The 16659-nt window shown below is 39.3% G+C and overlaps 1 protein-coding gene across 1 annotated transcript in view; it reads left to right on the top strand.

The window, feature by feature from the left end:
- Positions 1–16659, top strand: part of tmtc2b (transmembrane O-mannosyltransferase targeting cadherins 2b) — a 62135-nt gene that overhangs the window by 25950 nt on the left and 19526 nt on the right. Inside the window, exons 2-4 of the mRNA XM_085915047.1 lie at positions 1016–1592; positions 13989–14835; positions 16492–16606. Of these exons, the coding sequence (XP_085771173.1) occupies positions 1016–1592; positions 13989–14835; positions 16492–16606 (1539 nt within the window). The remainder of the gene's footprint in view (positions 1–1015; positions 1593–13988; positions 14836–16491; positions 16607–16659) is intronic.

Raw genomic sequence — 16659 nt, 5'->3', positions numbered from 1 at the left:
CTCACTTGTCATGTCCCATCTGTCCCACCTAATTATAACACTCGTGTTAAGCTCGAGTGCACTACCTTCCCTTTGAGGAGGCTCATTCTGATGCTTTGAAATCATCTGAGCTGCCATGTTCCAGGGAAGCAGAGGTCACCTGTCAGACACTGCACTGTTTGTCAAGGAAGATGGAATAAAAATGGAAGGACTCCTGCTGTGCCTTTCTGTTTCCCTCGCCTGACCCCTGCTGATTTACCCCCACCCTTTTCCAGTCCACTGACACTCACACAGCTTGTGGCTGATGTACCATCTTTGAATCAGGTCAAAGAGGTTCATCCCTAACAGAGGAAAAGTCAAACTGGCTCCTTATTTAGCATCCTTGCCTGTTGATAGAAGCTTAAAGTACATGTTTGGGTTTACCCTTTTGTTTAGAATTGCCTTCAAGTGTGTATATCATTCCATTGCAGCTTTTTAAACATGTAATCCTCTGCATTTGGCAGGAAAATAACTGTTGACCATCACCACATCATCTTCTCTATAAAACTGATTCCTGCCATTGTGGCATTTCCCTACTGTGTGCTTGTATTTGTTTGTGGTCGTGGGTGTGGCGCTCTTGCCAAATCCCAAAGTGCACCGCTGTAAGTGCTGTGGCTGGAGTGGCAAAGCTGTCTAGAATTTGAGGCGCAACCTTGGTGAGTTTTTGTTTGTGAAAGCTTCCTGACCCACTCCTTCACCCGTTAGAACATGCTGCTTTTTTCTTTAATAGTCTTTTAGTCTGTAGTGCACCCTTGGAGAATCCACAGGAAGATGCGTTTAACCGTTTTGAGAGCTCTATAAATTGAAAATGTCAGGCCAATAAAGTTGCCTGGCGGTAAAGCAGTTTGACTTTAATTGAACTGACATACATGTCAAGGTTCAACATTGCATATAATATAAATGTAATTTACCCGTCCACAGTGTGGACCGCATCACTTATTTTAGCACAAAGTTGATTTTAAACCATTTTTTCTTCCCTCTCTCTCTTTCTCCTCAGCCGTGCAATCAAGACCAATCAGGACCTGCTCTCAGAAACGCCGTGGACAAATATCTTTTATGATGACTTCTGGGGCACATTGCTCACGCACAGTGGGAGCCACAAGTCTTACCGCCCACTCTGCACCCTCTCCTTCCGCCTAAATCATGCTGCTGGTGGACTGGATCCTTGGGGTTACCACCTGGTGAATGTGGCTCTCCACGGGGCGGTGACTGGCCTTTTTACACGGCTGGCTCGCCTGCTCCTCGGAGGAGGCTTATGGTGCCTCCTAGCTGGCCTGCTCTTTGCCTCTCACCCCATCCACACCGAGGCGGTGGCAGGTGTCGTGGGGCGCGCCGATGAAGGAGCCGCCTTCTTCTTCTTGCTGTCCCTGCTATGTTACATTCGTTACTGTAAACTGCAGGGCGACGCTGGAGCACTGCAGCTTCTAGCTTGGTTCCTTGGCAGTTTGGGTTGTGCTGTGTGCAGCATGCTGTGGAAGGAGCTGGGAGTGACCGTGCTGGCCTTATCGGCGCTTTATGACATCTGCGTCTTGAACAGGCTCAAACTGCGACAGATTCTCCTTCTTCTCTATAAGGTAAACATGTTCTCCCTTTGTAACGTTGCTTATTCACAAAGTCTGATTTCACAATCAAGTAGTACCGTACAAAAAGAAACACACTTGTCTAGGTATGAAACAGAATTGGGACCACACAATGTGATTGCGATTTCATTCTGGCCTTTCCAATGATCTGTTTTGTGGGATCAAAGGAACTTTGCTCTCTAGCTAAAACAAACTGAAGACTGCAACAAAACACAAATGTCAGGAAAACATATCAATATTTAAACATTGCTGTTTTCGCAATACAAATCACAACTGTCGACATGCTGTAAACCCTTAAGTAAAAATATTTTTATAAAATTCAAAATTGGGGGTTGTTCATGTAGGTACAAGAAGGCAGGGAATTCCAAACAAAATTAAATAAATTGAAATGTACTTTTTTTGTTTAATTTTCAAGCACTTAACATGATATCATAATGGTATGGACTTTTTTATTTCATCATTCAAGCGGCTTATTAATACTATTTGACTGGTTACATCTACAATCTTAGAATTGAACTAATGTTTCATATCGGTGCCTCCAGATTGGTCAAGTCCTATTTAGCTCCAATACGTCTGACTGTGCTCAGTCATATATTTTGTTTTGTTTTTTCTTGAGACATGACTAGTAGATTAACCCGTCATCTATTTAAAGGCATAACTTCCATGCCCTGATTACTGTGAAACTGTGTTTTGTTAAAATGACTCATGACAGCATTATTCTAGTGATTAATGAAGTGATTCGTGTGTAATCTCTTGAGAAATAATAACATTCCAATACAGCGATTGCTTAAAATGATAGGCCAGTGAAAAATAAATGATTTTATTTTGAAACACCAGAATATCACGCCACTATTGTCACTGCAGCACCTGTCACAAGTATTTACTGTTGTCTGTCTAAGATGGCTACGCTTTGCTGCACATCGTAACAAAATTCATTGGGGCGTGTGCATAAATGCCACCAAGGTGTTTTTGAAGAGCTGCTACATAATAAATGCACACATCTGGCATGCGTAAGAAAAGAACACAAACTGGAAGGCACCCAGCAGAGATTACCAAAGAGGAAATGTTTTAGCTGGAAAAAAAATGAACATTTAACGTTTCAGTGTTTTGCATAGTGTGGAAACAAAGACGCTTCCTGATGACCTTCATTATTGAAGTGTTATCTGACTTTGTGTGTCCTCAGTAGGACGTTCTACTTTGAACTGCACACACAGACAGCCTTTTTCTTATTAGTTGCAATTCAAATAAAGTCTTACTGAATTTTCTCAACATTTCCTGAAAAAAAGAAACCCACTGTTTTATTTCTGGAGCAGATCAGACCCTTGTGTGTGTATTTTTTGCCATTGTGGATCAATCATTTGACAGGGTGTCCCCAGAGTCAGATTGATCGTTTAAATCTCACCATGCTGTCTTATTGCACTGATATTGACTTTTGAGTTTGACTAAAAGATTGTGTTGCAGTTGCGAGCGTTTCCACTTAAAGCAATGCCACATGGCATGTTTACAACAACAGGAGAGATTGTGACAGTGTCACTATGACTGTTTTTACCTTGGTTGTGCGTGTCATAGTGTCCATATTTGGTGGCCATTAAATGTCTTCAGCAAAAAAGAAATGGTGCAGAGAAAAAGTGATGCTATAGCTTACATTGTGTATGTTGCTTTGAGAGGAACGATCTGTGGCTTGTCAGATACTTTTGGGGGAAAAAAAAACTGCTTCTCATTGTGTATAGCGAGAGCTATAGATCAATTGTGAGAGTTTGGGTTGCTTAAAGTTGTGTTGACTGACATATGTCATTATGAGAACACGTTATTTTACTACATCACAAATATAAAAAAAAAAGTCTAAACAGAGAGCTGTCATCATCTCCAAAGTGGTTTTCTTTTCTGCCTGTCTTCTTCCATGTAGGCCAGACATTTCTCAAAGCAAATGCATCAATGACAAAAGTGCATTGTAACATTTATGACCAGTAATAAGATTCACTACAGACTTTTATTTTTGCCTCCTAAGTGGATTGAATTATTTTTTTATTTTTTTTCCTGGTCAGACTGCAGCGTCTGGCTATATGCGAGACTGACAGACCGCAGTGATTTGGCACTGTCTTTTATTACACTGCTCCTCACTCAGCTGAAGTAGCTTGACATTTAACTCTGCGAATGGTAGAAGAGGTCTGCTTATCTGATTATGTCCCTCAGTCAATTACAGTAGTGGTTTATATCAGCTGCAAATCTTTCACTGGACCATTGTAGCTTCTGTAATAGAAATTGTTCTGGAGCATTATTTGAGAGCACCTTTCACACTGCATGTCAAAGCCATTGCCTTTTTTGTCAAAAAGGGGCATGCGGGAAAACAAATAGTAAAGTAAATAAAATAATAAAGTCAAACCTTATATCTGATACCTGACAGTCTGATAAGGTAGTAATTGCTTGTAATTTGCTCTTTTCTTGTGACTTATATCCAGCATCTTGCTGTCACCCGTGTAAGGCTTCAGCTTTTATTGCTTTCGCTACACTTGCAGTCTCCGTGTGTCATCAAATCAAGCGGATGTGGTAGTGTGCTGGATTAAAGTTTAGCCATGTGCTGAGTTGCTTGCGAGCCACGACTTTATAATATATAAATGCACCATATTAAGTGTTTGTAGAAAAACATGCACTTCCTTGATTATTTCCTGTTTACTTAAATGCCTTCCAAATGTTGGAAGTGACGCTTTTGACTCAGATGATACAATGTTCTTGCCATTGCATATTGCAATGTATTTGGTTTGTTGATGACAATGAATTATGATAAAATGCAAGGTAACCTACACATACACTTTTATTATGGATAAAGCAAGACCTAGTTGGGTGTGTAATTCTGAGTAAACCGTTCTACTGTTTTAGTCTTTTTGTCTGGTGTTGTTGCAATTTTATATGAAATCAAAGAGTCAAGTTTTGTAGAGTTTTCCCACATTGTCCTAAATTCCTTGAAGAAACCTTGTGAGGCACAGTGCAGGCCTGAGGGGCTGACATTCTTGTGATGAACTATGATGACAACTCTTTGAAAACATAATATGTGAAATTTGATGCTTTGAAAGTAGAACCTGGATGAAGAACAACGATGCCGGTGATATCATGTCAGCAGAAAAATCTATTAGTGGAACTCTCCATTTATCATCAGAGAAAGCTGAGAAGTTGGTCTGAGAATACTTTTGTCTGTCTGCTGACCCAGACTCTGAAAAAATAACTTCTAAATCTGGGCCCAGATCCAGCTGGCCTTCAGTGAATGTCAAACTGACATGCTTTATCTTTTTACACCTCACATTTTCTGTTCACACTTTGGTTGTTAGTACAAGGTCACTGCTAGAGGCGTGTGTGTGCATGAATGTGTGTGTGTGCGCATGAATGTGTGTGTGCGCATGTGTGTGTGTTTGTGAATTTATCTGTCTGATTGGTTACAGACAGAGGTTACTTGGGCTGTGGGGGACCATAATCAATTTCACATTGGCTTTCTATGATTAATACTGTGTTTGTTGCTTTTTATTTGGCTTTTGGCAAATATGAGGACTGGCCTTAACAAGGGGGTTATGAGAGAAGCAAAATGAGTTACATAACCTGATCAAACTTGCACTTTTAATAACAATGTTTACATTTGACACTTATGAAACATTTAAACATGCAAAAAGCATCTGTGAAATGCTTTGGCACCTTGGCTTTAAGTTTGTAAAGTTCAAACATGAACGCTTCATGTAAAAAAATGTTGTTTTGTTTTTACGTTTCCTTAGCAGTGGTTAACTTTTTTTTACTCTTGAAATACAGTTATGAAGCTAGACATGTTATTTATGAGCTACCTGCAGGGTTTTACGATGCTAACAGTTTGACCTTGCATATTCCTCTTATTTCTACTACCTGGTTTCTAAGGCAGTAAATGTTTGTCAATCCAAGAAAATCCAAAATCACCCATTATTCTTTCATTTGTGCTCAGCCTTAAACTCCTCCAGTATCCCACTGAGCGACAAACAATTGGAAGTGTTTGAAAAGGCATCGAATGTTGCCTTTTCATCAGGGTTAAATGGTCCCGAACAGTCGCCGAATGTTACCCTTTAGTACTTACTACTCTTGTCTACTTTTATCTGTGATAAAATGATAAGCACAATATTTTTTATTTTAAAAAGAACTACAGCCCACATGGGCATTATATTCTCACCTGAGGCTTTCAGGCTCTGGTGGCTTCTACCAGTGTGATAGATCGTGCTCAGCAAGTGACCCCTGCCCTCAGCCACTTGCGTCCTTCATGGAGAGACACTTCACTGCTTCTGTTCGTGAGAGCAAGATGGGGGTGCATAATGGAAACTCATAAATGGAAAAACAAAAGTGGACTTAGCTTGTACAGAATGGATATTGAAGTGGGTCTCTTTCCAATGAATTCATCCTGAATTATTTCCACTGGCAGTGGATAGGTCGGCTCTTTGGATCTGTGTATGTCAGAGCTCTGCAGCAAGTGCAACTACTGCAGTGGAAAGTGACTTCAACTTGCCAATGCACCCGACTTTACCACTTCAAATAGAAGGTCAAAATAGAAAACAAAAGACTGAAAGATTAAAAAAAAAACATTACAAAGCTGGAGATAATTCACATTGTTGCAGCTGTAGTCTTTTTATAGCAAGCCTGTCTGAGAATCAATCGCAGTGGGTTATGCAAGACCTCAGTCACAGATTGTAACGTCCCACGTCAACAATGTCCCACAGCACTAATCCACTGGTTGTCTAGTTTTTGTAAAATCCCTAAAATCGTTAATCTTCCACCGGGGATCATGATCAGTGAAGCAATTACTATAATTACTTTTATTATAATTGAGGCACACTTCAATGGGAAATTTGTCTCAATTCAAATTCAGTTCAACATTTGCAGATGACAATGACCTGGATGACTTTATAGAAGAAGTAATATGCACACAGTTCACAGAATGTGTCTTTTTGGGTCTCGCTATAAATGGTCCAGTCTGGACAGCAATACATTCTAAAATACTAGTTTATATAAAAGTGTAAGACTGCTCACACCTTGTTCATCCTGAAGAAATCTTGTTATTCTTTGGTAATATTTCTTCATTTTGTTTTATGTGATTAATGAACTTAGTCCTCAGGGAGTTCTATTCAGTTACGTGTTGAATTTGACTCTTATTATAGTTGAGTTACAGAAGTCGTGCAATTTTGACAGCCAACTTTATTGATTAATTCTCTACATATGTTGGGGATCACAATTTAAACAAGTGAGCGCTCATGATCTATAAATTGCCATCAAAATGTTTGTGATTGAGAAATATTAAATTTATTGGATGACTTTCATCCAGTTTGGAATACTGTAGCTGCTGAAGGCTGAGCATTCCAGCTACCTCATTAAGTTGGTTTTATGCTGCAGTGCTGGAACAGTGCAGCAGGAATTCCCTGTGTGACTGGTGTTGGAAAGGACATCAGCACTTCTCAGCGGTGGTCTTATCTGCATTGTTGACTCTTGCAGCAAAGTAGAGGGGAATAAATGATAAAAAAGGATGCTAATAAAAAACGAGCTGCTGGAGTGAATTTGTGCTAGTTTGGCGGAGATTTTCACATGTGACGGCATGAGGACGATGAAGCAAGCCTTAATAAATACATGTCTCAATGTGCTCAACTTTGATATATACACACCAGAGATGAAATGTTTAAGAAGACACTGCTCAGCCTGAAATGTACCTTAAAGTGGTTTTGGCGGAAGTATGGCCAATAATTAAACTGTCCAAATTCCTGCCAAATCATTTGTAAATGATAAACCGTTCCCTATCTTTTTTGTCTCCTTCTTAATCTGGGGACATTTGCATGAACAGCAATGAAAGATACGTCTTGCTGATGTGTTTTTTCTTGTTAAAACAAGCATCAAAATTCTCTGATGTACAGAGAAATGTACAAAGACTCATCAGTACAGAATTCAAACAGGCCCCCGCTAGGTGTAGAACAAATGGGTCCAAAAATGTTGTGCGCAATTTAAACCTAAATCTTAACAACCTATTTTGAGAAAGAAGCACATTTCAGCATGAGAAAGCAATAACTAATACAATCCGTTGCCTACCTGATCATTTTCTTGTGCACTCAGGCATGAAAAAAAGTGACAGGACCGTGAGTGATGTCATGGTAATATTTAGTGCCGCAAATCATGGCTGCAGATCCATTAGTGTTTCCGCCTTCCTGCCTTCAGATGACTGTAGGGTTCGTATCTATAAATCGTTCTTCTCAACCACCTGTAGCCTGCTTTATTGACATTTACGAGACAGAATTATAATAACCTTTGCATCAAATGCGAACAACGATTGAATAAATGCAGCCATCTCTCACAGTTGTTTCTTTCATATGCTTTAGTTGCTTGCTTCCACTTATTTCTCAGTTAATATTAATTTAAATGTGTGGACACGATCGCTGGCCTTCACTCAGTGCTCATGTCTTTATTGTGCACATTGGACTGATTATCACAGCGGTAAAACAAAACCACACGGGGCTCGTCTACACATAAGTAGTGGAAAGAATCCTCCTCCACAATCGGGCAATAAAGTTGAAGTGGAATGAATTTTCTGTAGCCTTGCTTAAAGTTTTCTTTTTCTGTGATCAACTTTTGATCTTGTAAAAAAAGAAACATATAACTCATAATGGGACTGGTGAATCTGGGGCCAAGTGCCAACAAACAATGTGACCTAATCATGTAATATATTAAAAAGCACTGTTGTATTTATATAGATTTGTATACCCAATAGAAAAACACACAAACAAATTTGTTTTTAGAATTACTTCTATTTGAGTGGACCTGACATTGGCTTCATATTTTTAGGGATGCTTCTAAATTGTATCACAGCACTTCAGATGGAATAAGAAAATATTTTCCAGAATAGGCAGCTTCATCAAATTCAAATTGTGACATTAAGTACAAATCCAAGCACAGAAACACGTACAGTGACAAAATGATAATAACACCACATGAAGCTTGATGAAATATGATACAGCTCTCCAGCAAGCACTGCACAGCACATCTAGCACTTGATTACTAAAACATTTTATTTTACTACTGTATCATATTCCTATGTTATTGCCATACTCCTCCATGGCCCCAGAAGTCCCCCCGCCCCTTGCTAAAAAAGAGCAACACCATGAGGAGACATCGCAAATCATGATGCCAGAGCATCTGGGAGCTTTTCTCCAATCCGCAGATTGCGTGTAGAAGTAAGTTATCATGTCTTGGTGGGTGGCCAAGGTGGCATGCAGTCCTGTCAGCTCACAAAGAGCTCTGCTACCACAACTAGAAACGTTTCTTCATTTTGATCTTAAGGCTGATTTTGTGTCATCAATTTTTGTTTGTTTTTTTGTCTGTGGCCACTTTTGATTTGCCATCTCAGACTGAGAACTACAAATTAAAGCTCTCGAGGCATTACTTTTATGATCCTATAATGGTTTGATGATGAGTCTCATATGTATTGCTGGTCAGCTTAATAAACAACAAATGTTCTGGTGTCACTAAAAACAGTGGTCAACCATTACATGACACAGCGGAGTAATTTTATCTATGCAGGATGTGACATCCCCCTATAATCTGTCTGCCTGGCCTTGTTGAGCTGCTTTGTGCGGGTTTTGAGGATCTTACATGCGTGGTAAAACCTGCAGTACAACATCTCCCGAAGGCTTAGTAACGATGTGGAACCATGCAGGGAAAGAGCGCAATGTAGTTTGGAACATGGTAAAGCAGTCTTTTGGAAGCAGAAACATAAACAGTATACTTTTATTGTCCTCTCAGGGGCTTCGTCCGTTTCCATGCATTTTGTTTGCTTTTGGTTCTGTAAAGTCCGCAATTTATCATGAAAGTCAGTCAGTGTAGCAGAAAATATAAAACACTTCTCAAAAACACTCCCCTTCATCAGCATCTTATCACTAGCTGATTTGCAGCTTGGTTACATTTTCTATGATCTCACAGGACAAATAAATATGGCGAGAAAATAATAATAGTGAACAGTCCGCTTTTTGTTAAAGACAATTACTGTGGTTTGAAGAAAAAAAAATAGTGTTTTAAAATGTTAAGTGCTCAAAGCAACAATTGTTTTTTTGTAATGTCATTGTGTTCTTTTGTTTAATGATCCTGACTGTGCAGCCATGTTTGATCATGAGAATGTTTTTTATTAAGTGGCAAACTTTTCTTACGACTAAATCAAAGCAGCTGCACAAATTAGTGCCAGAGCTGAATTATACCAGTTTTCTGCAACTGTTTTCACTGTCAAATTCATGACAGTGCAAATATATTTTGGTCTGTTTCATCAAAAAGATTACATTTGAAATGCGTGTAATTTTGTAGCATTTTGGTGTGGTTCTGTGCTTTGTGTATTGTCTTTTAAGTTTTCAAGCCACTTAGGAAAAGTTGGCGTCCATACAAACTGGATATAAATTGATTATATTTAATTGAAGCAAAATTTACCACAAGTTTGTGTTCTTTAGAGAAACTTGCGTGTATCTGAATGTCAGTAGTGTGAGATGTAGTATTTGAAAACTAGACATCACCTGTCTTTGAAATGAAAATAAATCATGATTTGTATTGCAAATGAGCAAACAAAAAAGCAACAGCTACTCAAACTTTTGAGCCTTGCTTAGACAAATGTGTTGCTTTGTTCGCTTTGTAGCAATGTCGGTCCGACTGATCATCCAGGTTTGTTTTACTGTGGGCAGTTTGAAATGCAGCCCCTAGGCCTTAAATGGAACCTTACCATCTGAAGGAACGTCAAGTCTTTCTTAACAGTGTGAGAATTATTTGATTTGGCATTCCGTTGCACTCACTTTCATTGTAGGGTGTCAGTTTGAATTTCAAAACAACATTCCAGAATTCGCGCAGTGGGTACCCAGTTTTTGTTAGGATTGCCCTGATTAAATTTGATGGCTAAATAAATGTTCTGTGATTGTAGCCTGAGGAGAATAAAACATTTATGGGCCCCTAAACCAGAGTTATCTGGCTTCGTTTGTAAAATGAAGCATGTTTGCTTTGTGATTGTTCAATCATTCACAAGAATAGTTGAAGAGGTTGACTTGAAGTTAGGCCAAAAAAGGCAAGCAGGAATGTTTATAAAAAGTTGCATACTGTGTTGCTGCAATCATTATGGTTAATAAAAATCTGACCAGCGGTATGAATGAACCTATTTTTACAGATGCAACCTTTCCATCTTTGAGCTCAGTCTATCGGCCTTACCAATCAGCTGACCTGTGGGTTTCCTGATGGGTTCACACAGGTTAAAAGATTTGATCACAACCAGTGTCAGCCAAGTCCTCTTGACCCTGTGACCACTCCCACCATGTGGTTTAACAGTCATGCCATTGACTGTAAGTAAACTAAGCTTGAAGGGCTTTATAAAGTTGTCTCCCTATGACTACAACTGCTGTGCAATTTATCTCAACCATATAACAAAGACTATGGATGATTTATTATTCACAATGATTCACGCCACTAAATTGGAATCTGATTTGAACAAGAAGCAGGGTTATCCTTGGTTGTGGTTCATGAGTCTGAATGTTAAACTAAAGCTGTGACTGTTACAGCAGCCAACAATTCACTTAAATCCAGGTTTCGGGTATCACTCTTTGTAAACTCGAGAGCCAGATGGTGCTAATTCCCAACAGTATGGCTATGAAACCTTTGCGCTCGTCTTATCTTGTCCTGAGTGCAAGTAATCAGCTTTTTACACCTAAATGACTTTAGTTTTTGATGTTACAAGCTAAAACAGATATGAGGAAAGTAATAGATAGATTGACCGAGGCTTTGTGGTTCTGGGACCACAAGTTGAATGGTTACTTGATCCGGCAGTAAAGGAGCAACGACACGTGTGGGTTGCAGAGTCATCCATCAAATACTTGGAGGGATTTAGTCAGGCGAGTGGTCTTGGGGAATTGTGAGTTGAGTGTCTGCAACACCCCAAGCTCATTTTCCCTCTGCTACAAGTCTATCATTGTGAGAAAGGAGCGTGATGGAAGAGACTATGAAGACAATTGATCTGAGTGATGATGAAGAGGATCGGACAGGTCAGACATACCTCATCGTCTCGCAGAGTTATGTCTGAGGTGCGAGCCAATCTGATGGGGCATGTTTCGGGAGGCCGTCTGTCATTCGACGGATTGCTATTTAAATGGCGGTGCAGCGAGCCAGTTTGTGCACCCAGAGAATAATTCACTCTAATTAATTAAATTTGTATGCACTATGAGAAAAAATAAACTTTAAAATTGATGTTGCTGCTCATTCATTTCAGAGTAATGAGTGTGTTTATTGAAAAAAAGGCAGGCACAGACTCAAACCGAGCTTCGGTAATGAGGCCGTTTTGCATTTCAAGGATATTTTATCTATCTATTTTATCTATATGCCTCATGGCTAAATTGTTTCAATTTTGAACTGATTCTAAAAAATGCGGAGCTCACGTGGGTGTACTATAATAGCTCATACACAAAAGACTGAAAGGCCTTTGTTATCAAGCAAAATACAGCTAAAGAAATGACCTTAATTCAAAAATATCCATCGTGAGAATAAGCGGTTCACTGTAGCATGTATGTTTCTTCAAGAGACGATAAAAATGATCTTGAAAGCACAGTAATCGGGTTACATATGTGGGTACATCAAATTATTGTTTCGGGTTGTCAATATTGTGAAAAGATTTAAAGCGGAATTCAACTCCCAGAATTTTTTTTGACATGTTCCTAGTGGCCCCGTTATGAGAAACATGATATTTTTATTGATATTTTGATTGATACAAAATCCGCTCGAGCAAATGTGATGTCATTTTTAGTTTAGCCCAATTAAAAAATGGCCGCACTGAGATGTATAAAAATGCTAGTAAGTCTTGGTGCAAATTGATTTTTTAGTCCCGTGGGCATTTGATGATGGATGTAGATGTGGCCACTTGAAAACTGTTCACCTGCAGCCACTGTACGCAAGTTTTGTATTATATAAGGACTTAACAACTTTTGCCTGTGCCACAAAAGTATCATGAGAGCCTCGAGATGAGCCTTGTAAATCCCTCTGGATCCCCCTGAAGTAATGATTGGGGTGTAATAACAGCCAGCAAGTCTCCCCAGTAAAGTCTGCGCAGAATTTAACCCCTGGGCCTCACCGACAACTTCAATGCACTTCCTGTATTTTTTAACGCTCCTTCTTGAGTAGAAAAGTGGTCCTACTAGCTCTTTTTCCATCTTTTTTCTTTGTCATTTGATGAGGAGTTAAAGCCAACTCTCCTGGTGTTTTACCATTAATGTACTATGGAGATATGTTTCTATTTGGTCTGTCATGCTGTGTTTTTGACAGTGACTCAAATTACAAATAAATGTATTTTATGGCCTTATATATTGAACTGTGTCGCCACATAAGTCAAGAATAAATATCCTTTGGTAGTGGTATTTTCTTTCCTCGCATTCCAAAATAATTTCATATGCTGTACTGGATCCATTTATATATTGAAGAAAGAACCAGGAGAGGCATTTTTGATTATTCAATATAAGATGTCTTTGTCTTTCAGTTATTTTAGCGGAGTCATACAAGATTTCACAGTAGCCTTGATATGCTTACATTTTTCTCCTGTGTTCATTGTGCAATTTCCTGTGGTCTTCATTTTGGTTTCCCTCTCTTTGCATTGGCAGTGATGATAAGCAGATAGCAGAAATTCTTCCATTGGATGTGCTCTTTCATTCTCTGTTGTGTTATGTGGTCTTAGATCTGAGGAAATCAATGTCTCCCAAAATTGAGTTTTTTTCCAAGGTTTGTGACGCATGATTTTATCCTACGGAAGGCGAGGCTTTCACATCAGGTTCATGAGTAATTTGAGAATGATCTGTACATGCATCTGTGTTGCATTTGGTAAGGCTTTAAAAAATGGAGATAAGTACAAAAATAATCACAGTACACATTTTATCGGGCTGTATTCTGTATTCCTCAAAAAGAGTCTCACAACTATAATTCTGAGATTCCAAATTGATGGGTTCGACCTCAAATACTTGTTTAATCAGCACGCATGTTCAAGTTAAGGTACTGAAAATAGAAATTACTTTAATGATTGAATTCAAGTTTTGCTGGACGATTTGTATGGTTTATTTAACCAAGTTGTTTGTTGAACACACTTTAAGGATATGATAGATCACAACTCGAGAACTTTTTGGATTAAATTCATGTCTCCTAATTCACAACCATTTAAGTGATGAAAGGTCAAACATCCCTTTGTTTAATCTGCCAAACCACAATTTTTAAAGTGATTAGAAAGTTCAAAACCAAATGAAGAAAGAACGTCATAAGTCGGAAACCAAGTCTTGTGTTAAATTTCCCGCATATAATGTCTTTGAGCTGCTTTGTTTTTTATTTGTTTGACCTTTTGTGTCGTTTGTTTTTCAGAGAAATAACGTCCATCTGCTGATGAATGTATTTCTGCTGGCAGCCTGGGGTGTAATCCTGTTGGCCTGCCGTTTATACTGGATGGGTAACAAGCCCCCAAACTTCTCCAACTCCGACAACCCAGCAGCTGACTCCCCCTCCCTCCTCACCAGGACACTGACCTTTCTCTACCTACCTGCCATCAACTTTTGGCTTCTTCTCTGCCCCATCACACTCAGCTTTGATTGGTCCATGGACACCCTACCTTTGATCAAGAGCCTCGCTGATTGGAGGAATGCTCATACACTCCTCTTCTATTTGGGATTTTTGCTTCTGGCTTGGTTTAGTGTGTGGAAGCAGCCAAGAGCCAAGGGCAAGGAGAATTATCTTAAAGCTCATTTGTTTACCAATGGAAAGAATGGAAACAGCAATGGACACAGTTACCAGAATCACGAAAATGAACATTCGAGCAATTCTTGTATGAGCACTCACATTAGCAGAATACAGAATGGCACCCATAAGCTCCAGGAGAACAGGACCTCGCTACCCCCTACAGAAAATGTTGTGGTGTTCTCCCTCGGCCTTTTGGCTATCCCCTTCCTACCAGCCACAAACCTCTTTTTCTACGTAGGCTTTGTGATTGCAGAAAGAGTACTTTACATCCCCAGCATGGGGTTCTGCCTGCTGGTAGCTGTGGGCTTGAGGTCTCTCTACGTCAGACTCAGAAAGAGGTCCTCTAGGACTTTGTTGGTTTACTGCAGCGCAGCCGTGATTTTGCTTTTTGGTGTTAAGACTGTTTTGAGGAATCGAGACTGGGAGAATGAAGAGATGCTCTACAAATCAGGGATTTCAGTTAACCCTGCAAAAGGTAAGCTACTTTAATAAAAATGTACATGGCAAATTGAATATACATGAAGGACACGGCTTCTCAAATTCAAGCATCTTTAAGAATTGCCTGCACAGGAGAAAAACAATTACATTTAATCAATATTTTAACACCTTAATGCACTCAAGATTGCCTCTTTAGACGTTGGGTGAAGAAACTCAAGACAATCCAATTTGTAATCAAATTAGACTATTATACACTTACTGCAGATACAGTAAATTGAAGTTGTCGAACACCTCCACCTTGGGGAGTCTCACATGCTACTGTAGTGTTGTCCCCATATCAACCTAGTGCATTATGTCCAGTGCTGGAATCTCAGCAACAATTGTAACTGAATGAAGTCAACAAATGAATGAAAGTTGCAAGCTATTTTATTATAATGACTTGCACAAGGTCTCTATCTGCTGCTGTTACTGCTCGAAATAATTCAAAGTAAAGCTGTTTCAAAATGTCTTTTCTTCATCAGTTAGCCTCACTACCAGAATATGGAAGTTGTGCATCTCCTTCTCAGACTATACCTATTTTTTCAGAACTCTCATTCAAAGAAACAAAGATGAGTATTCTTTTGTACTCAGTATTCTGCTTCTTTTAATAGCACAATTTTCCCTTTTTCACTTGGAAGGGCACCACTGCCATGGCACTACTTTATAATTGCCTCCTTCAACAGGAATTCAAATATTCTACAGTCTTTTTATTGAAGGCCAACAGACAGATTTCTGTTCAAATCATTGCTCTAATCGCCACTTAAAAAGGAAGTAGAGCTACGACTCGTGAGGCAATAGCAGGATACATTGTGTAAGCTAATTTCCCTTTCAAATATTGCACCAGAACTGAGGCATGACAGGCTGTTTGTTTTGGCCAACCATCAACCGAACAGAGCAGAAGGGGCATTCATGTTCATCCTAGCCAGTGATTCAACCTCAAAGAAAATCCAGCATTTGTCTGAATTGTGAAATCTAACGTTACACCAGCGAACCTTCATCCAAACGTCTAAACAAGCATCCAACTAAAGGCACAAATAAGTCAGATAGGCTTGCAAATTCTATCATTTACTTCTACTAAATATTCCACAAGGATCATGCTTGGTAGGAAGTAAATGATCACATTGTAGAAAGGCGTGCTGCATTGAATTTTGAGAATAACCTACTAATAGTAATGTTAAGACTGTTGAAACTAAAATGACAGTGCAGTTTATATGTATCTATATATTTATATGTACCTTAAATTGTTAAATTGTTCCGTGTGCACTTTCCAGCTCATATTGTAACTGTATCAAAAAAAGCTCTCAAGATAGTTGCGTTCTTTCTTTCTTTCACTCCTACATTTATTGCTAATGCCATTAGTAGTTAAATAGCTCAGTGGTGGTCTCCTTTTCAAGCACACTCACAGCAATAAGTGGTCCTCTCTGGCACAAAGCTCTCCTAGTGTGTCATCCCTCAGCCCTGTAGAGCAGCTGCAGTGGGACAACATTCTTTTGATGGCCTCAAAACATACAATCGAACAGCCTTGAGCGGCTGTGGATAGCAAAAAGAAAACATATTTACTTTGTCATTAATTCATAAAGAGATTTAAACGTTGTCATTCATGAATATTGCGACACACGCATCACAATGAATGTTTTCTTTTTGGATTTGTCAGCATGGGGCAATCTGGGAAATGTCCTGAAGAGCCAGGGCAAGATGGAGGAGGCAGAACAGGCATACAGAAATGCGCTCTACTACCGCAGCAACATGGCTGACATGCTGTATAATCTGTGAGTAGGAATATTGTCATTTTGTGTGTTAGTGCTTTCTTTCTTCCATGCAC

The sequence above is a fragment of the Syngnathus leptorhynchus genome, chromosome 6 (genome assembly GCF_054491065.1).
Source record: "Syngnathus leptorhynchus isolate UIUO chromosome 6, UIUO_Slep, whole genome shotgun sequence".
Lineage (NCBI taxonomy): Eukaryota > Metazoa > Chordata > Actinopteri > Syngnathiformes > Syngnathidae > Syngnathus > Syngnathus leptorhynchus.
The sequence above is the reverse complement of the archived record's forward strand: the minus strand, read 5'-3'. Positions and strand labels throughout refer to the sequence as shown.